The sequence below is a fragment of the Carcharodon carcharias genome, chromosome 2 (genome assembly GCF_017639515.1).
Source record: "Carcharodon carcharias isolate sCarCar2 chromosome 2, sCarCar2.pri, whole genome shotgun sequence".
In the NCBI taxonomy this organism is placed as follows: domain Eukaryota; kingdom Metazoa; phylum Chordata; class Chondrichthyes; order Lamniformes; family Lamnidae; genus Carcharodon; species Carcharodon carcharias.
In genome coordinates, this window is record NC_054468.1 from 172,285,804 (window position 1) to 172,308,087 (window position 22,284).

General features: G+C 40.7%; 1 protein-coding gene across 4 annotated transcripts in view; it reads right to left on the reverse strand.

The window, feature by feature from the left end:
- cfap36 (cilia and flagella associated protein 36) overlaps positions 1-22,284 on the reverse strand; it is a 145,542-nt gene that overhangs the window by 121,370 nt on the left and 1,888 nt on the right. For all 4 annotated transcript variants that reach the window (XM_041177562.1, XM_041177584.1, XM_041177571.1 and 1 more), the window contains exon 3: positions 4,294-4,395. In XM_041177562.1, the coding sequence (XP_041033496.1) occupies positions 4,294-4,395 (102 nt within the window). The remainder of the gene's footprint in view (positions 1-4,293; positions 4,396-22,284) is intronic.

Sequence of the window (22,284 nt, forward strand, 5' to 3'; positions counted from 1 at the left end):
CAAAGACATAGTGAAACAATGGGAATTTGCATTCAAAGGGGAAAATATGTATAAAGGAGCAAAGGTTGTGTGTAAAGGCAGGCATCCTAAGATATAAGCAGGTTTGAAAAGCTTTCAGCATCTAAGCCTCAAGTTGCTGTCTACAAAGAACTGAAGTTAAGCAAACTCACTTTGAATTGGATTGTTCAGGGTGTCATGTTCTTTGCCTGGATCTTTTCAAATCTATATGTCTTACTGTTGCCTTATTGAAAGTGTAACTGGGAGTTAGATTAACCGAGGATTTAGAAGTTATCATAGCAGCGATTTGTAGATCTTGTATGTATTTAAAATCATTTCTTCTATTAATAAAGGTTTAAGTTAGTTTTGTAAGAAACCTAGAAGACTTGGTGGCCTTATTACTACTGAATTCAAGGCACACATCGCGAAATTTATACAAATTGCTAAACAGTTGTGGCAGTTGTTTTGAGTTTCCCTTTGGGGTTTTGAGCAGCTCAGCATTTACCATTAGCTGCGCCATAACAGATAGGAATGAGAAAACTACAGGTTCAATGGCCAATATGCATCAATTATAAGAGTCATCCTTGGGCCCCTTTCCTTAATAAAGGTGCAAGCAATTAAATCAAAAGTATAAAAAGGATGGGGGTCAGTTAGTTCAGTTGGCTAGATGGTTCGCATCTAGAAAATCACGAAAAGCATGGGTTTGATTACTGCTCCCGCTGAGGTAGGCTTGGGATCTATCTCCTCGTCCTGCCAGAGAGTGGAGGCAATGGTAAACCACCACTGACAAAAACTGCAAATTAAACAGCTGAGCACATGTGACAATGACAGTGAAAAGGATAGATGAAATTTCATTCCCAGGGAATGAAAAAGCCACACAAGACTCCAAGTTTTCAGCTTCTCAAGGAGAAGACTTAGGTTTTTTAAACTTCTGGAGGTTAAAAAGTAATTTTTCAATTGGTTAATGTTCCTACAAAGGTGCTGGACTGTTAGGCTCTGTTACATAAGGTATAGAATAGCCCAATTTAATGGAGCTTCATTCCTATCTATTCATTTAATTCAGTACTGTCTGTGTTGATGAGGGCCAACTGGACTCTAATTGAGAGCAATAAAGCAAGCCCAGTAACACTTCCTGCTTTAGATTAGATTGTTCATGCGTCATTACAAGTGCTGTATTCAAGTGTTTCCCAGATGTTCTCTCTACCAAAGAGAAATAAATTTGTGGGAGCTATGAAAGGGGAATATTCAGGTGATTTTTCTTCACAACCTTTGCCTCTAATTCCTCCCTGTAGACACAGCCACATCGGTTGAGCCAAAAACTGTCTTATCAACAGACTCCATTGCAAGGATATCCTATTTAGCCTGCCATTTGGGATTCCGAATTTCACATTTGCTACAAGGTAAAAGCCGTATAGTTATTTTTTAGCTGTGATTCTATGATTGACATTGAAGACATGCATTACCTCTGTGTGCCCTGAGCAACAGAGTCAAATCTATGGCTTTGTTGATGATAAATTTGGCAGGCAACTAAATGGTATTTTTACTCAAAAAATAGGAGGTCCAGCTGACCATAAGGCTGAATGTCTGCTCACTAGGGTTCTTCCCAAGTGTATATATTATAAGCCATTCAAGTATGGTAGACAATGCAGTCCTTTTAGTTACAGGTAAAAAAATGTACATCAACAGGCACTTTGTAAAGGGATTCAGAACTAAGATTAAGACAGAGGCTTAAAACTCAGTAATGGCAGCAGTGATTAGTAACTAAAATACAGATAAAATGTTGACTACATGCATAATGTTAGTTTTTTTACATCTGTGACTTCAACCCAAAAGACTCAACTAATACTAAGTAGATGACCGTATGAAAATGTATCCAGGTTCAGAAATGGCAATCTGTTGGGGGTTTGCAGAAGTCCAGGATTAGCATTCTTTCATTTTCCTACCTTGTGGCTCTGCAGGAGATAAGAATTTACAGATACTGCTCCCGACAGAATCTTGAATCCAGGTTATAGAGAATAAACAACTATGGTTACAAAGTGAAAAGGTACTGTATCCACAAGAACGTTCAAATGAATTGATAGGTAATAATAATGGATATTGTCCAAACTATTAAAAGAACTTCCTATTGAAAAAAAATAAAAGCCAATATCATATATTTGAAAAACATGGCTGAAACCTGAGAATTATACGTTTGAGCAAAAGGAATCCACAAAATAATGTTCAGTTATAAAGAGCATTGTGGGATTGAGAGAATATTTGGAAAATAGTGTCACATATTGCATATAAGAAAATAATTTACATAATTCCTATTTGAGAGGGAAAAGACAGGAAGAAAAATCCACAAGAGTGCAATAATTCTTTCAATTTCCAATGTTGATTTCCTTGACCATGGCAAATCAAGGATAATCAAAAAAAGTAACTCGAGTGAATCAGCTGTCTGTGATGAAAATAGAGTACTTTTTCCCCCCCGAGGTCAAAACAGCCTTCTTTAATAAAGAAAAATATACTATCCTCAGGTTGGAACTGGGCAACCATTAAAGTTTTGTACGACATTCCAGAGTTGAACTGTCCGATTGCAAGGGAACCAAGTCTCTTTCATAAAAACAATCCCTCAAAATTGATGGAGGTGGGAGCAGGAGGTGGGATGAAAAGCTAACAGATGAATTCAGGGGAGAAGAAGAGAACAGTGAAAAAAAAGATACTTTTATTCTGCACATCAATGGCCGAATGTATCACGTGCTGCCATGTAATTCTCTTCACTTCAAACTCATTACATGCTATTACCAGACTAAGACATAGGCTGAGTCCACTATTGGTTTGCCTTACATAAACACATATGAATAAACTAATTTACACTACATAATAGTGAAACCTACATTTCACTATTCTCCTTGAGACACTAAATAATAAAAACACCACTTGCTTCCTCTCTAAACATGGAATTTAAGTAGATGTTTACTTCCTGTAGCATCAATCTGACCTAGATCTCCTGCTATTCTGACACAAAACAGCTGTTAGGCTCCTGGCTAAAAGACGGAAACACTGCTTTTTTTAGACAAAAATATGATATGAACCCCTATGGCATTAAACAGAAACAAAAGGTACGAATAGACTGCATCTCACATTAATATTTTAGATTAATAGCCATTCATAGGCTAACACTTGGAATGCTTGTCCATCTAAACACAATCGCCACCTCACAAAGGCTTTGGTCAATGAGAGCACTGCAAAATGCCTCCAAAGCATCAAACCAAGTAGATTGAACAGAGCAACATGTAAGCAGTAAGAGATCCCCAAGTGTTTCTGAGGAATAATGCACAGTGACCCCTCTTACATCCTAAAACCTGATGCAAACCAACACAATCTAGCAGAAAATTGCTAGTTAAGACAGATTTAAATCCTGTGTGAGCTGCATAAATTTTTCAAGTACTGTTTCTAGTAATAAAGAATTCCAGATGAAAAATGTAAGAGCAGAGTTTGGCATAATGTCTCATCAGAACATTTCCTGTGTCTATTTATGTATTTATCTTTTGAATAAAACAGACTGCTGGCTTGCAAGGTTTTCAATTAAGCATATTCCTCTGGCAAATATCATCTACACTGTCCCAAGGCTTAGTCTGGGAGAAACAGGCTTTAAGATCAAAGAAATTATCATATGCATTTTCCAGAGTTGTTCACTTTTATTCAGTCCAAGTCAGTTGTCAGGCTGGGTGACATGGGGTGAAATAAAGGAATAGTTAATTCCTGTGTAACCTTTGTAACACAGAGGTAACATTATGAAAGGAAAACAGAATAGTACAGTTTTTGAATAGCATTTGTGAGCACAACTTTGTAATATTGAGAGATCTGCTGTTTGCGGATTCTGATTTTAATTTCCTATTAAACTTGCTTTATATCTGTTGCCTGACAGTCTATTAGCCAGGCTATTTATCCACCAGTTAGTGAGTTTGTCCACCTGTTAGTGAATTCTAAGAACAAAGCAATTTCTGGGAGCTAATTAGCAGAATAAGGAGTTTCTACCAGGCATGCTACCTGATCAGATATTTTGCACACAACGTCATGCTTTGATTCACTGAGACAAGAGCTTGCTTAAAGGAGTTTACACTGAGCAAGAAAAACGTAACTAATGACAGCCAAAATTAGAATAAGTTCTTCAGGAAAAAATATTCCAAGTTAGACCTTGTTCTTTTCTGTAATTAGTATATTGTGCATTGTACAAAATATTGGTCAATGTGTTACATTCTAACATTTAGGTTGAGAATTTAATTCAAATGTGAGACAGAATTGCTTTTTTACCTGAAATGACTCCGACTGTGCAAGTGGGGAATTGCAGGCTTCCAAAAACTGATCCTCCTGGATCCCAACGTCTTGAAGATAGCCCTCTAACAATTGTTCTACCTGCAGTGCAACAGGATAAATTAAATATGTAAAAAAATAAAGAACCACCAAAAATAGACAATTGAACAGAACAAGAAGGCACTGATTTAAATGATTTGCACAAGCAGCAGATGTGACACGAGAAAAAACTTTTTCACACGATGTGTGGTTCAGGTCCGGAATGCACTGCCGGAAGTGTGGCAGAGGCAGGTTCAATCGAGGCATTGAAGAGAGCATTAGATGATTATTTGAATAGAAACAATGTACAGGGGTACGAAGAAAAGGCAGGGCAATGGGACTAGGTCATAATGCTCATTTGGAGAGCCAGTGCAGATACAATGGGCCGAATGGCCTCCTTCTGTGCCATTAAAATTCTATGATTCTGTGAACTTAACATTTAGCTCTTGCAAATTTCAAAACTTCAGGCAGGTTCAAAATAAATTGTTTCGAAAAGGGAGAGCATTCTATCAATATTTACTAACAGCAGAAAATTGATGACTCCTTTAGATGTTACATGCTCTCTTTTTCTTTATCGTTTTTTTCACTTGCACTCTTGTTTTTTTTCCCTCTACCTTCTCTAGCTACTTTCTTTTTTGTTTAATGTTTGCCTGTGCCAATTATAAAAAGGAGGCAGATGACCACCTACAGACTAGAGACAAAGTTATGTGACCAATCATGAACACAAATACAATAAATGTTTCTTTTCCCATGATTATTGTCCAGATTATTGCATAAAACAATTCTCAGGGTCTAATTATTTTTTTGTACAAGCAATGTGTGTCCTGGTTCCTAGAAGTTCAAAATAATCATACTTTTAACTCAAACTGCCAGAGCTTCATCAGGTGTATTTCTTGCAGCTCTCCACGTGGCTAGTGGACTGATACAATGTTGCTCAGCAGCTGACTCCAGTGCAGCAATAACCGTAGCAACCTGAATGTCTATCTATGTAGAACATATATATAATATATATTTGAGGAAGATCAACTTTTATAATAAACCTAAGACCTTTAAAGTCTATTATAGCTTGTTTGCATCTCAAAATATTATTCATGGTGTCGCTTAATTGGTAGGATGCCATGCTTCCATCTCGCAGATTTGACATTCATTGCTCTCAGCAGCGAGTTGGCATACTGCACAGATGATGTTGTGCATGTTTCTCTTGGTGTTGTAGGAGTTATGCTCGATGTTACTAATGTGTCATTTGCTGGTGATGCTGTCGATGTCATCTCGCTGGTTAGTGATGTTGTTGGTATTGTTGACTTTTTCTGCTTTTCCAACTCAGGTGTCGGTTGAATATGGATTCTGTTTCTTCTCATTTGCTTACCGGTTTTGGTCTTGATGATGTATGACCTTGGAGTCTCAGCTTCACCCAACAACTTATGCTGGGTTCCAGGTTTTCATGATTTGATTCACGAACAGCTTATTATTTCAAATACTCAAGCAGGGATTTGGCATTCTTGAAGTGCTGACCTTTTATCTGTGCATCAGTGAGTTGTTGATTTACTTCCTCCTGGTCACTGGAGGAAGAATGTTGTTTGGCAGAGTTGTCTTATACTTTTTTCCATTCAATAGCTTTCTTTGTAGGTGATTTCATGTCAGCTTTGAGAGGTGTAGATCTGAGTGACAATAAGGCAAGATCTGGCCTTTGTCTCAGCATATCATGGAGGGTTCCCTTGACTGTCTGGACGTATCTTTCTATAAACCCGAGTCCCCTTGGGTAATGTGGTGATGAGGTGGATGATGTTGAACCCACAGAGTTCTGCGAATTCCTTAAATTCTCTGGAGATGAATTGGGTTCCATTGTCACATATTATTCTTTCAGGAAGCCCTTGTTCAGTGAACAGAATTCATACTGCTGAGATGATTGTTATAACTCTAAAATCTTTCACCTTTTGGATAAATAGGAACTTGAGTAGTAGTCTGCAACTGTCAGATACAATTCTTGATCTTGAGTGAATAAATTGGCTCCCACAGTAAGCCAGTGTGGGTGATACTTCAGTAGCTATCATGTTTGCTTTCTGCTGTTTTTTCTGTACTTCTGGCATACATTGCACGTGGATACCATTCTTTTGATGTCTTTGTAAATGCCTATCCAGTACACAGCTGATCTGGCTCCAAGCTTATGCTTCTCCATTCCCATGTTGCCTTCATGGAGTTTCTGGAGGTCTTCCTACATTGTTTTGGGACTGATTATTCTGGATTCAGTTAGCAGAATAACATCTTCTGTGAGAGATGATCTCCAATAGACCAATCTTACTGTATTGCTGGCTGTATTTGCTGTATCTTATCTGGCCATCCCCAGGTCACTTGTTGAGAGAGCATCTGTAACTCTTCGCTTTTTCTGGTCTCATTTCTAATTTGACTCAGTTTTGGTGGTGTTTTATCCAATAGGTGATTGATGGATTTTTCTTTAATTGATTCATGGGATGTGAGCGTCACTAGCTAAGCCAGCTTTTACCGCCCATCTCTAATTACCCTTGAGGTGGTGGTGGTGAGCTACCTTCTTGAACCGCTGCAGTCCCTGTAATGTAGATACACCCACAGTGCTATTAGGGAGGGAGTTCCAAGATTTTGACCCAGCGACAATAAAGGTAAGGCGATATATTTCCAAGTCAGGATCATGAGTGGCTTGGAGGGGACTTTCTAGGTGGTGGTGTTCCCATGTGTCTGCTGCCCTTGTCCTTCCATATGGTAATGGTCGTGGGTTTGGTAAATGCTGTCTAAGGAACCTTGGTGCGTTGCTGCAGTGCATTTTGTGGATGGTACACACTGCTGCCACTGTGCGTCGGTGGTGGATGGAGTGAATATTTGTGGATGAGGTGCTAATCAAGCAGGCTACTTTATGCCGAGATCTTTTATCTCATGACTTTCCTGTGGTACAACCGAGAGAGGGCATTTGCTTGCACCATTTCTTTTCCTGGTTTGTATTTTAGAGTGAAATCATAATTCTAAAGCTTCAAGAGCAACCTCTGCAGTCTTGCTGGTGCTCTACAGATTTTTCTTGTAGATCTGCTCTAGAAGATGATGCTTATTCTCCACTATGATCTTTCTTCCATTAGATATATATGGAGTTTCTCACATCCATACATGACTGCCCAAAAGTTCTCTATGTTGGCATACCTAGTTTTAACTGATATTAGAGCTTTGATGCAAAAGCTATCGGTTTTCACCCTTTGTAGAAACATCTATTTAGAATGACAGGCTTCTTTCTGTTGTAGTATGACAAACTTGTCTCCTTGCATACGACTTCTTTGTATTTGTTGAAACTCCTTTCATTTGACTCCAAACACTGGTACTCAGCTTCTTCTTACATCAGCTCTCGTTGCTTTGCCATGTGTTCTGACATGAGGTATGAAAGAACCCAAGGAAACTTATCAACTCTTTCTCATCTCTTGGAGCTTCCATCAGAGAGAGAGCTGTGACTTTTTCAGGGCTCTGCTTGACTTCGTCAGGTGTGTAAACCATGCTAAAGAACTGGCATTTTGTCACCTTCACAATGAATCTGTCTGCGATTCATTTGATCCCAGCTTTCCTGGTTCTCTCCATGGCTTCAGATAGACAATAGTTATGATCTTTTCCATCTACACTATAGATCTGGATATCATGAACTATGCCGAATGCTCCCTTACATTCTCTATGTCTCATCTATTTTCTGCTGGAATCTAGCTCACTTTAAGCCCAAAAAGTAGAATCAGAAATTTGTAACTGCCAGTGTGTTAAATGTCAATAGTGAATGATCCTCGTCAAGCTTCACATTCCAGTAGCCATTTCTGGCATCTAGCCGGTTGAAAATGTTTGCCCCTGCCAGTGCTAGCATGATCTCTTCTAGTGTTGGAATAGGGCAGTGACTCTTCTTTATTGCTTGATTAAGATCTTTGGGATCCAGGCAAACTCTTGGCTTCTCTCTCACCATGATGGAATTTACCCAATCTGTATTCTCTGGTGATCACTTTCTTTTCTTCCAACTCTTGGAGCTCTCTTTATAGCCTTCCCTTTAGTTCTATTGGTATTTAAAATGGTGATAACTGGTTTAAAATCACTGGGTCAATAGTGATGAAATACTTAAAACCTTCAAAGTATTCAACTGTCTCATCAAAATGTTCTGGATACGTTTGTACCAGATCCTCCTTGCTTCTGATTGGAGGACACTTTCCAATGTGTGTACAACCCTCAATGTTGCCTCCTTCACCTCATGACTTATTAAGATAAGCTGCAGCTCTCCTCAATTGCTCAATGTCAGGACCATCTATTTCAGTGATGTAAAACATACAGTTAACATCTTTTCCTGTGTGTATCCCTCTGATTTAGGTTGTTCCTAGCCATCGAATGTCAGCTCCCCCATATGCCATTAGCATGATGTTGCTCAGTTTCAGAGCATCTTTCCTTGGGTAACCATTTTCTTTCAAATTTTCAGGAAAGATCTTCTGGTATAGTCTAAACAGGATGATGTTACTCTGTGCTCTGGTATCAACCTTCAGCTTCTGATGTATGGCTGTGGCCTTATTTCTCACCCTCTTCCTGATCTGAACGATTGAGTGAATTTATTTTCTCTGGGTAATGTCGCATCTAGCCATTTCAGGCAGTTGTATGTTTCCTACATCTATTGCATTCTCAAACTCATTGTCATCTTCCAGGGTATGGATGCTTTGGTTTCTTTTCCTTCTCATTCACCCTATTGCTATGCCCTGCTAACTCTTTTACCATCATCTTTAGTTCTGTCCATCTTTTCCCTGTGATTTGATTTTCCATAAGCTCTGTGATTGATTTTATTCTGTGAACTCATGTGATTGTCCACAGTTCCTGTTAATCTTTCTCTGACTGTTGTGTATTCTTTTGTTGCTGTTTCACTGCATCAACCCTGCTGTGTTTTTCATGACTGAACTGAAGATTAGCCATTTGGGTAGTCAGCATCTTCATCTGTCCACTCAGGCCTTCATGTGCTCTGGCAGTGTCTACGGCCAACATAGTGAGCTTGTCCTTTCCAATCAAACCTTTTTGTACTTCAAGGTGTGCAGAACCCTAAATGAGCAGGTTTTTCAGTCTTTCATCTATTTTCTTGAACTTACACTTTCTGGCTGCATTTTTCAATTTTGTTATGTAGGATTGGAATCCCCTCTGACGGAGAAATCACTTTATTGAGTCACCTACCACCCTCAGAGAAGGTCTGCATTCCACAATCATGAAATACAGTTACAATTACAGTGCGTTACCCAGAACCCTATCCCACTGGAAGCTAAACCATGACCTTGTTCCTAATACTGATACAAAACTAAAATAACATGACAGAGAAATTCATGGAATATAGAATCAAAACCCACGGACATATTTTGATCTCGTGTTCAGTACTATAAAAATACTAACGCCAAGCTGCAGCCAACAGCACAGGGCTGGGCAGCAAGGGGTTAATTTGGACATCTAGCGAAAACAATGACTCATCAAAAGGGTTCAGACATTGTTCCCTGACAACAATCAGTCAATGGTACCAGGGAAATGCCATTACCTGCCATTGACTAATGCAATAAAGAAATCTGATTACCCAATACAATGGCACAAAGGACATATCATCAATACAATACACTCAAGGAATTATGCAACTAAGGTTTGCACTACATATAATAGTACTGGAATAAGGTCATTCAAACCCATATTAACCTTGGAGCCAGGAACTGTTACTGTGCCACCTCAAACCGCAGGAGAATTACTCATACAACGAGAACTGATAATATTTGTCTGGATGCATCTTCCATGGAAAGCCATATTGTTTCAACCAGCAGCAGCTGACTGCATTTGTCTGGACTTTGCATGGAATCAACTAACTGGACATTGGAACAACAGGAAATATGTTTTGAAATGTCCTAGTTAAATTATTATAAAAGAAGAGCACAGAGTATCTGGACTGCAGTCAGAAGGGTCAGGGCTGGTCACCTTGACTCAGGGCCTGCAATCAACACTGGTCAGACCAGTTGTGTTGTGGACTGTAAGCGGTTGTTTTAATTCTGTGGTTTTCCCATGTTTTTTAGTTTTGTATCAGTGTTAGTAACAAGGTCATGGTTTAGCCTCCAATGGGACAGGGTTCTGGGTAACGCACTGTAATTGTAACTGTATTTCATGATTGCAGAATGCAGACCTTCTCTGAGGGCGGTAGGTGACTCAATAAAATGATTGTGAGTTATCAGAAGAAACTTGTCTTGCTGGTCATTCTGTTCAAGCTATATGCTTGTGAATCTGGTGTCAGAAACTTGAGTGTGGGGAGGGTTTCTGAGGGAAATGGGGCACCCCTACAGAACTGGTGACTGTGCGACAGGACACCAGTTGGTGATATGGCTGAACAGACGGTACCACGGACAAAGTGGGAGAGGAAAAGTGATCCTTTGGTGACAATGGAAATGAGGTTACAGAAATATATCAGAGAAGTTAAAGCCAAGTGAGGCTTGTTTAAGGGAAATAGCTAATTGAGGATCCATTAGGATAGGTCGAGGGGCAGACTGAGTCATCTCAAAGGCGGAAGAAGATAGAAAAGGCAGGGTGGTTGTATGGATGTGACTATCAACACAGTAAAGACCAATGTGAAAATATTAAACTCAGACAAGAAGTAGGTCCTGAGGAAATAAGACAGGAAAGCGGTAATTAACCGTTTGAAGAAGGAACTTGAGGAATAAAAGACAGTCAGGGCATTAACAGATCATGAACTATTATCAAGGCCAAGTCTTTAAGATAGAGGAAGAGAAAAACTAGAATTGGAGGTTATATTATGAGGTCGGGGCACAGGCTGAGGACTTGAAGGCGGCTCACCGTTTGGTAAAGGAACAGAAAAGGGACAAGGTCCCTTTTGAAGTAGAGAAGTTGTCTAATAAAGATACTGCTTACTGAGTGCCTGGAGGAGGGGAACAGGGTCCCTTTTGAAGAAGCTGTGTTCATCCAAGAATGGATAGAGGAAAAAAAGCTAAGAGCTGAAAAGGTAACACACCTTTTGGTTGGAAAAGTTTATTGTGCTGAAAAATGTGGCAATGTTTTTCGGGAGTCAAAGGATGTAAAATGGAGGGCACACAAGGGAATTTGGAATTTAAAAGGGAAAATGGGCAGGCAACAGGTATTGGTTACTGCTAAGATAAGAGATGAGCTCCTCTATCAGCAAGACCATGGTCTAGCTGTTTGCATACGGTGGAGATATAAGAGAAACTTTGGGGTTAAAGAAAATGGTTAGGGGAAAGTATGAAATTAAGTTCATAGACTCATAGTATAGTTAAAATGCAGTGTGAATGGTAAAAGAAAGCTTGTGTACACGTGAGTGGATTCAGTTTCTGTGTGTTTTAAATCCAATTGTGTTGTTCATGTGCTTGAGTGAGAGAGAGAGAGAGAGACTAGGTCTATAGTCGTCTTTGATTTCCTTGTGTATTTGCAAGTCAGTGTCTGGGTCACTTAAAAGTTGTTTAATCCCTTCTGGTCTGTTTTTGTATGTGGTTTTAAATCAGTTGGTTGTTTAATGTGTTTCAAAAGCTATATTCCTTTTTCAATTGGTGCAAGTGAGAAGTTATGGTAACATGAATGTTGGACTGTACAAAAAACAATTGTGTTCTTTGTTCTGAGAAAGAAAAAGATATAGTGGGTCCTCTCCCATGTTGTGTGAGGCTGCTGTTAGGTTTAAATTTTGTCTGAGGTTGGGATGTTGCCCAGAGGTTGACTGATATTATATCTTTAAAAAGTGCTTTAGTTAAGTTCCAGCAATATCTTTTTGCAGCGATTTTAATGGGGAGGGTGGGGAGTTCCAGAGGACTGGAGAATTGCAAATATCGCATACACTCTTGTTCAAAAATTGATTTAAGAATAAACTCAGCAACTGCAGGCCAGTCAATTTAACCTCAGTGGAAGGAAAGCTTTTAGAAAAGAAAATGTGGGCCTAAATTAACAGGCAGTTGGACCAATGTGGATGAATTAAAGAAAGCCAGTATATATTTGTTAAGAGCACATTGGGTTGATTGAGTTTTTGATTGAGTTTTCTGATGAAGTAACAAAGAGGGTTGAAACGAGTACTGTGGTTGATGTGGTGTACTTGAACTTCCATAAGGTATTTGATAAAAGGGGCACTTAACAGGTTTGTCAGCAAAGTTAAACCCATGGAATAAAAAGGAATTGTGGCAGCATGGACACAAAGTTGGCTAAGTGACAGGAAACAGAGTAATGGTAAACTGTTGTTTTTTGGATTGGAAAAAAGGTATAAAGTGGGGTTCCCCAGGGATCAGTATTAGGACCAGTGCTTATCTTGATCTACATTAATGACCTAGACTTGGGTGTGCATTCACAATTTCAAAATATGTGGATGACACAAAACTTGAAAGTGTGAACTGTGAGGAGGATGGTGACAGATTTCAAGGAGGCTATAGCCAGGCTGTGGAATGAAGTTAATAAGGAATACAAGATCCTGAACTTTATTAATTGTGGTATAGAGCATAAAAGCAAATTTATGGGTGTACCTAAAACATTTGTGACATGAAAAGTTTAGTTTAGTGCTGGATTTGGTCATTGTAAAACTGGACATGAACATACGTCTGTCTTGGGAGGTGATGGGCTGTGCCCAGTGTGTATATGTCACTTCTGTAATGAACATTGTCTCTTGTGGCTGTAAAGGCTGATTCATGAGTGACAGTCCCTTCCACAACTGGCACAAATGAATGGTGCTGGCCCAAGGTTGACTGATGGTTTTTCCCTTCTCTTTTCAGCCATTTGGTCATTTCTTTTGTGTTCTGTTTTTCTCATGCCATTTGTGACTGTTTGTCTCCAGGCACTCTGGTCAGCAGCAAGAACCTCCCATACATAGGCTGTAATTCCAGTTAACTTGAAGCCTCGCTTGCAGACATCCTTGTACCGCAGACGTGGGCGACCTAATAGTCTTGTGTTGATAGCAAGGTGGCCTTGGGCATGTCTTTGGGGACGCAGTCATCATCCATTCGGCTCAAATGACCCAGTCAACGGAGTCTCTGCTGATTCAAGAGGGCAAACATGCTGGGGGTCTCTGTACAGTGGTGTACTTTCATATTTGGCTCTGTCTTGCCAGAAGATGCCAAATATTCATCTGAGGCAGCCAAGATGGAAGCTGTTTAGCTGCTTTTCTTGGCTTGCATAAGTCATCCATGCCTCGCTATTATAAAGGAGGAAGCTGAGAACAGAAGCCTGGTACACATGGAGCTTTGCATTTGCCGTTGGTCCACACTCAAATTCTCAACTTGGAAATGACAGCTGCAACTTTGACGATTCTGGTACTGATTTTGGCATCAAGGAACAGGTTGCTAGTGATTGTTGATCCAAGGTACGTAAGCTCCAGAGTGAGGTTGTCAATGTTGATGAAAAGTGGAGTCTCTATATCCTGGTCCATAACTTCAGTCTTCCTGATACTCACCATCAGTCCAAGCTCCTTGCAGGCCCAGGGGAACCAATCCACAAGCTGTTGCAAGTGAACTTCAGTATGGGATATCAGCGTGGCATCTTCAGCAAACAGCAATTCACAGACTAGGACATTATGTACTTTGGTCTTAGCGTGCAGTCTTACCAAATTGAACAGTTTGCCATCAGCTCTAGCATGCAGGTAGACACCCTCATTTGAATTTCTAAAAGCATACAATAGCAGCATAGAGAAAAATATACCAAAGAGATGGCACCAGGACTGCTGATCTTGAAAGCCTCCGATGATGCTCCATTGTAAATGATGAAACTGTACATGATCTCGTGGAAAGAAGAAACGATGACCAGAAGTCCAGATGGGCAGCCTATTTTCTGCAACAGGTTAAAAGAGCCCATCCCTGCTGACAAAGATCAAAGGCCCTGGTGAGGTCTGGGAAAACAATGTAGAGAGTGATCTGTGCTGTTCGCGGCATTTCTATAACTGAAGTGAGAAAACCTTGTCAACTGTTGATCTGCCAGCTCTGAAGCCACACTAAGGCTCAGGGTATATGTGTGATGCCAGGGTCTGCAATCTGGTCAGAGCGGCACAATAAATCGAAGACCTCCCCAACAATACTGAACAAGGAGATACCTCAATAATTCTTAGTTACTGCAGTCCCCTTTATTTTTGCACATGGTGACTATTTTTGCATCACTCATGTTCTGAGGCACGAGTCTTTCCTTCCAGAGACACTAAAGTTCGTGGAGATGCTGCAGTAGTGCTGGTTTTCCATTTTTGGTCATTTCAGGTGGAATGCGATCGTTTCCTGTGGTTTTACCACTGGCAAGAGAGTCAATGGCCTTGGTGAGCTCTACTATGGTGAGCTCACTGTCCAGCTCCTCCATGGCAGGAAAGACTGGAATGGCACTGAGAGCTTCTTTAGTGAAACTTTCTCCATTACATAGAGTTCAAGATTGTGTTCCACCTACTTTCCATCTGCTTGCTAGGTTCTGTGATGATCATCCTCTGCCTTTGCCTTCTATGGGGTTGATTTGGTTGCTGCTGTATCTGTTGCTTTTTTGGTTCCTTCATACATCCCCCTAGCATCTCTGAACTAAGCAGATTGTATGCTGTTGCAGAGTTTCAACTGGTGTTCATTGGCGCAGTGCCAAGCAATCTGCTGAGACTTGATTCAGGCAACTCTGAAAACAGCTAGATTGTGTTTGCTGGATACTTGCTTGTAGTTCACGGGGGCTCTCCTGTTAGTTACAGTAATGTGCTTGTTTCAGTCCAGTAAGCCTTAAACCAGTCAACATTCCTCAGATTTCTTTTCCTTTACGCAGTGAGTTATAAATGGTGTTGCGCCAATGATCCCACTTTAACATCGCAATCTGGTATTGGTTGGTGTTGTCTGAAAGAGCCTGATTGAGGTTGATGAGGAGCTCTGGAGTCCTTTCTGAGCCAGTGGTACAGCAACTGTTGATCCGAGTATGACCTTTCTTCTTGGTGGTATAGTTTCCTTGGCTGAGGTCTGACCTTGCTATACCCCAGGAAGTGGTCAACGCCACAGTCAGTGCTGTGAAAGCTACGAGTGAAGAAGTCACTGTTGAGGGCGGTAAGTCCGGTGATGATCAGATCTAGCTGATGCCAGTGGCATGACCTTGGATGTCTCCAGGACACCTTGTGACACGGCTTGGTTTGGAAGTAGCTGTTCGTCAAACAGCATAGCTCCATCAACCTCTGTCCACTTTCATCTTGGCGATTCCCTGGTGCCATATGCATGTTGGCCAAGCTGTGTAGTTGCTACCCACCCTTGAGTTGAAATTCCCTAGGAGGTACAGCCCCTTGTCTGGGAATTCTTCTGGTGAATGATGAATCATAGAATTGATCTTTGACATATAGGGTGGAGTTGAATGATGGGGCATAGGTGCACATGAGGTTAATAGGGCCAATGTTGACTGACAAGCCAAGATATAAATATATCATTTATATATACCACAAACAGCAAGTGACCCAACACTGATCTCTGTGGAACCCCACTGGGCACAGGCATCCGGTCACAGAAACACTTTTTGTGACCGGATGCCTGTGCCCAGTGAGGTTCCACAGGGATCAGTGTTGGGTCACTTGCTGTTTGTGGTATATATAAATGATATATATTTATATCTTGGCTTGTCAGTCAACATTGGCCCGGTTAACCTCATGTACTCCTATGCCCCAACGCCATCACCCCCTGCTTCCTGCCACTCAGCCAATTCTGGATCCAATTTGCCAAATTGCCTTGGATCCCATGGGCTCTTACCTTCGTTATCAGTCTCCAATGTTAGTGCTCTTTGGACAGTACTAGGCTCACCCAAAACAAAAACAGAATTACCTGGAAAAACTCAGCAGGTCTGGCAGCATCGGCGGAGAAGAAAAGAGTTGACGTTTCGAGTCCTCGTGACCCTTCAGCAGAACACCCAAAGTGGTTCCTTTAAGGAAACCACTGAGTCAGTCTAGTTTCTTGGAGCACAGCAACGTCCACATTGAGCCTTACGCATGAACATATGAACAAGGAGCATGAGTAGGCCATTCAGCCCCTCGAACCTACTCTGCCATTTAATAAGATCATGGCTGATATGATGGTAACCTGAAATCTGCATCCTGCCTACCCGACAACCTATCACCCCCTTGCTTACCAATAATCTATCCACCTTTCCGCCTAATCAGGAAGAGAGCTCCAAAGACTCACGAGGCTCAGAAAAATTTTGCATCATCTCCATTTTAAATGGACGACCCCTTATTTTTAAGCAGTGACCCCTAGTTCTAGATACTCCAGAAGAACAAACATCCTCTCCACATCCACCCTGTCAAGACTCCTCAGGATCTTCTGTGTTTCAATAAAGTCACCTCTTACTCTTCTAAACTCCAGTAGATACAAGCCTAGCCTGTTCAACCTTTCCTCATAAGACAACCCACCCATTCCGGGTATTAGTCTGGTAAACCTTCTCTGAACTGTTTCCAAAGCATTTAGCTTCTTTCCTTAAATAAGGTGACCAATATTGTACACAGTACTCCAGATGTGGTCTCACTAGTGCTCTGTATAACTGAATCATAACCTCCCTATTTTTGCATTCAATTCTCCTCGCAATAAATAATAACATTCTATTAGCTTTCCTAATTACTTGCTGTACCTGCATACTCACCTTTTGAGATACATGCATTAAGACACCCAGATCCCTCTGCATCTGAGCTCTGCAATCTCTCATCATCTAGATAGTACACCTCTTTTATTCCTTTTGCCAAAATGGACAATTTCAGTTTCCCATATTATACACCATTTGCCAGATCTTTAGCCACTCACTTAACCTATCAATATCTGTTTGTAGCCTCCTTATGTCCTGTTTACAACTTACAAAGATAGGTAAGAAAATGTCATCAGCAAAGTTGGCAACCATCCAAGTCATATATATAAATTGTAAACAGTTGAGGTCCCAGCACTGATACCTATGGCACACCACTCATTACATCTTGCCCATCTGAAAAAGACCCATTTATGCCTACTCTCTGCTTTCTGTTAGCCAGCCAATCCTCAATCCATGCCGATATGATACCCCCCTATACCATGAGCTTTTATGTTCCGCAATAACCTTTGCTGTGGTACTTTATCAAATGCCATCTGGAAATGTAAGTACAGTACACCCACCAGTTTCCCTTTATCCACAGCATATGTTACTTCCTCAAAGAACTCCAGTAAGTTGGTTAAACACACTTTCCCTTTCACAAAAACATGTTGACTCTGCCTGATTACACTGAACTTATCCAAGTGCCCTGCTATAGCTTCTTTAATAATGGCTTCTAACATTTTCCCTATGACAGGTGTTAAGCTAATTTGTTGTTTCCCACTTTCTGTCTCTCTTTCCCTTTTCGAATAACGGAGTTATATTTGCTATCTTCCAACTAATGGGATCTTCCCCGAATCTGGGGAGTTTTGGAAAATTAAAACTAATGCATCAACTATCTCACTAGCCACTTCTTTTAAAACCCTAGGATGAGTCTGTCAGGGCACTTGTCAGCCCGCAGCTCCAACATTTTACTCAGTACCACTTCTCTGGTGATTGTAATTTTCCTGAGTTCCTCCCTCCCTTCCACTTCCTGTTTTATAGCTGCTTCTGTGATGTTATTTGTATCCTCTTTAGCAAAAACTGATGCAAAATACCTGTTCAATTCATCTGCCATTTCTTTGTTTTATAAATTCTACAGACTCACTTTCTATAAGGCCAATACTCACATTGTTAACTCATTTCTTTTTAAAATATTTATAGAAATCCTATCATTTTTATTTTTCTGGCTAGCTTTCTCTCGTACTCTAATTTTTCCCTCCTTATTAATCTTTTAATCATCCTTTGCTGTGCCTTATATTCTGTCCAATCAACTGGCCTTCCACCTATATTTGTATATATACTTTTTCTTTAAATTTGATACTATCTTTAACCTTTCAAGTTAACCATGGATGGCATGTCCATCCCTTGGACTTTTTCTTACTTGTTGGAATATATTTATTCTGTGTATTCTGAAATATCCTCTTAAATGTTTGCCACTGCATCTTTGTTGACCTGTCCCTTAACCTAATTTGCCAATTCACTTTACCCAGCTCTGCTTTCATGCACTCATAATTGCCCTTATTTAAGTTTAAAAACACAGTCTCAAACCCACTCCTCTCTCCCTCAAACTGAATATAAAATTCAATTATTGTATGGTCGCTGCTACCTACTGGTGCCTTCACTATGAGATCTTTAATTAATCCCATCTCACTGCACAATACCAGGTCTAGCATAGCCTGCCCTCTGGTTTGCTCCAGAACATGCTGTTCTAAGAAACTATCTTGGAAACATTCTATGAACTCCTCATCTAGGCTACCTTTGCCCATATGATTTTCCAATCTATATGTAGATTAAAATCTCCCATGATTATCATGCCTTTCTGACAAGCTCCTATTATTTCTTCCTTTATGCGCCATCCCCCCATGCGATTACTATTAGGGAGCCTGTACACAATCCCCACAAGTGACTTCTTGCTTTTACCATTTCTTATCTCCATCCAAACCATTTCCACATCCTGGTTTCCTGAACTTAGGTCAGCCCTCTCCATTGTGCTAATACCATCATTAGCTAACAAGAGCCACCCCTCCACCTTTTCCTCACTTCCTGTCCTTCCTAAATGTCCTATACCTTTTACTATTCAGGTCCCAAACCATGTCCTCCTGCAGCCTTGTCTCCGTAATGGCTTTCAAATCATACTTATTTATTCCTATATGTGGTCTCAGTTCATCTGTTTGTTTCAAATGCTTCATGCATTCAGATATAGAGCCTTTAGTTTTACCCTTTTATAGCCTCTAGTTTCATCTGTTGATTTGTTAGATTTGTACTTCCATCTCTTCCTGTCACGATCTGTTTCTCATTTCCTGTCATAATACCTTTCTTTTTTGCCTTGTCTCTACGCTTTGATTTACCAAATCTTCCCAATTTGTACCTTTGCCCCCACTCCTTAGTCCCTCTCTACTACCCTAGTTATGCCCTTCGCAGGAACACCGATCCCAGCACGGTTCAGGTGTAAATCATCCCAATGGTTCAAATCCCACTTTCTCCAGTATTGGTGCCAGTGCCCCACAAACCAGAATCCACTTCTCATACACCAGGCTTTGAGCCACACATTCATCTCCCTAATCTGATTTGTCCTATGCCAATTTGCACATGGCTCTGGTAATAATCCAGAGATTATGACCTTTGAGGTTTTCCTTCTTAATTTGGTGCTGAGCTCCTCATACTGATTATACAGAACCTCCTTTGTCCTGCCCATGTCGTTGGTACCAACATGGGCCACGATGGCTGAGTCCACCCCCTCCCACCAAAGTTCCTTTCCAGCTCTGAGCAGATGTCCCAAGCCCTGATGCTGAGCAGGCAGCGTAGCTGTCTGGACTCACGCTCGTTGCTGCAATGACGTCAATCCCTCTGATATACTATCCCTACAATCACTACATTCCTTGAAACTCCCCCAACTTGAATGGCTTCCTGTACCACAGTGCCATGGCCAGTTAGCTCATCCACCTTGCAGCCTCCACTTTCATCCAAACAAACTAAAAAAACCTCAAACCTGTTGGACAACTGCAGGGGCCAAGGCTCCTGAACTTCTGCCCTCCAGGTCCCCTTATCTGCCTCATTTGCAATCACACCCTCCTGTCCCTGACCACTGACCAAATCAGAAGACTCTATCCTAAGGTGTGTGACCACCTCTTGGAATGAACTGTTAGGGAACTTTCCCTCTCTCTAATATGTTAACTTGAAGCCGAAGTTCCTGCCGCTGCAAATACTTACTGCGGATGCGTTTGCCCTGGATCACACCAATATCCAGAAGCTGCCACATCCTGCAAGTGCAGCACATCACCTGCCCCACCATCTCCAATTAACTAATTAGCAATTATTAATTATTAATAAAGCCTACACCTCCCCATAGGTTTTGGCACTGCCAATTAACTTTACAATACTCATAAAACAAATAGTACCAGTTACTGGTTTACCTGCTCCTTCTGCAACACCAAAGTGGAAATCAAATGCTGAAAAAGTAGAAGAAAAGAAGCACCTCCTCCCACCCATTCCCACTTTGAACCAAATTCCCAAATATACTCACCCGGTCTCTGTCTCACTCAGGCTCTCACTGACACTGTTCTTTATCAATTACAGCTGTCTTGCATGCATCATCAACCTGCAAAAGCTCGTCAGCAAGGCCAGGACACATGGTCCTTACGTTTCAGCTTCCAATGTGAAAGATTGGCATCTTTCTTTGTTGGGTTTGTCTTGCCTAGTGCATAGACTAGCAAACTGCCTGTCGAGAGTTGACTCTATAAAGCTCCGATTTAAGCACCCATTGAAGTAAGTCATGGCAGGACACCATCTAACCTGACTGGGGGCTGCCCAGCTTGAGCCAGGTAGTAGCTACCCAATGATCAAGATAATCTCTGCCACTATTGGAAGTAACCCCTTGTGCTCTGCTCTATGCCAATTGAGAGACAGCTTATAACCAGTAACTGTTTCTTCAGGTGTTGTGCCAACATAAACCACAAAGCTGAAGTGCCCTTTCCAAAGCACAGGCCTGGGCAAATAGAAGACCCTGAGTTGCCCAAGCTTTAGCGTGTGTGTCTCAGCATTGCTAGCACTGTTCAAAGGAAAGGATGAAACCAGTACCGTTTGGTACTAGCTCTGCTGCAGGAATTACCATAAAGATGACATTACAATCTATGGGACTCCACTCCGGATTTTATGTCAAGGTTTACTCCCTTGGCCTTCTTCTCTTGAAACACTCACAAGGCAATGGGGCTATTTAACCAGATCTGGGAGTCTGGTTTGTGGGCACTAACATGTAACCAGACACCAGTGGGCCACATGTCAGGGGGCCAAGCCTACTCCAGGTTCCCTGTAAGTTAGCCAGTTTACATATGTCACCACGGGGAGGGACTGCATAGAGCTTGCTGATGAAGAGGCTAAGTACTGGCAGGAGAGGCTTACACAATTGGTTGTCTTTTCACAATAGCCATACTGTTAGCAAGTGGTGAGAGCTGAAAGCAATAGGAGATAAACAGATTGGCCACTACGCATCTCATCAACCAAAGACACACAGACATGAACAAGTAACTTGTTAAGGCTGCATAATTTTATAAAGACAGAAAACAAATTATGGGAGTTCCATTTGATTTGCTACAGGATTTTTTTTTTTAAATCACTAATGCCAAAAATGCAGTCTCTCTCTACTGCATAGCACTCTACAAACAAATTAACTAAGCAGCAAGAGGAAAGAGGAGCACCTTGTTTAAGAACATAGACAATGTTTTTAAGTAAGGAGAAATCTCAGCAGTATAAAAAGTAAGTTCTATCCTAGTCTGATCACATCACTGCAAAACTGGTATAGATACCAGACTACTCAAGACGATGTCACAAAGGGATCCACTACTCTTAAACAATTGTTAAAAGTCTCACGAAGAATCTTTTATTAAAACCTATATTACTCCATTCTTAGCAGAACAATATTACTGACTTCTCTTTTTAATTAATTAATATCAAACATGACATAAACAGAACACGTGTGTTGCGGTGACATGTTAACACATTTTCAACATGCCAGTCAAAAGCATAAGGATTGCCCTATTTTTAATGATACACCAAATTTAGTTGTAACACAAATATAAAAGCAAAATACTGCAGATGCTGGAAATCTGAAATTATAACAGAAGATGCTGTTTGACAAAGCGTCACTGACTTGAAACATTAACTGTTTCTCTCCACAGATGCTGCCTGATCTGCTGAATATTTTCTGTTTATATTAGGTGTAACACAACTTAATTACAAAAGTATTTTGCTATTATATGTATTATTTAACTGTTACCACACCATGAACAAATTGTTTTGAGAAATTGAGCTCCAGGAGGCTTCCAACAAATAATGCATATTTACATACTTAAAAGACAACAAAAATAATTGTCTAATCCTGTCAAAAATTTAAAC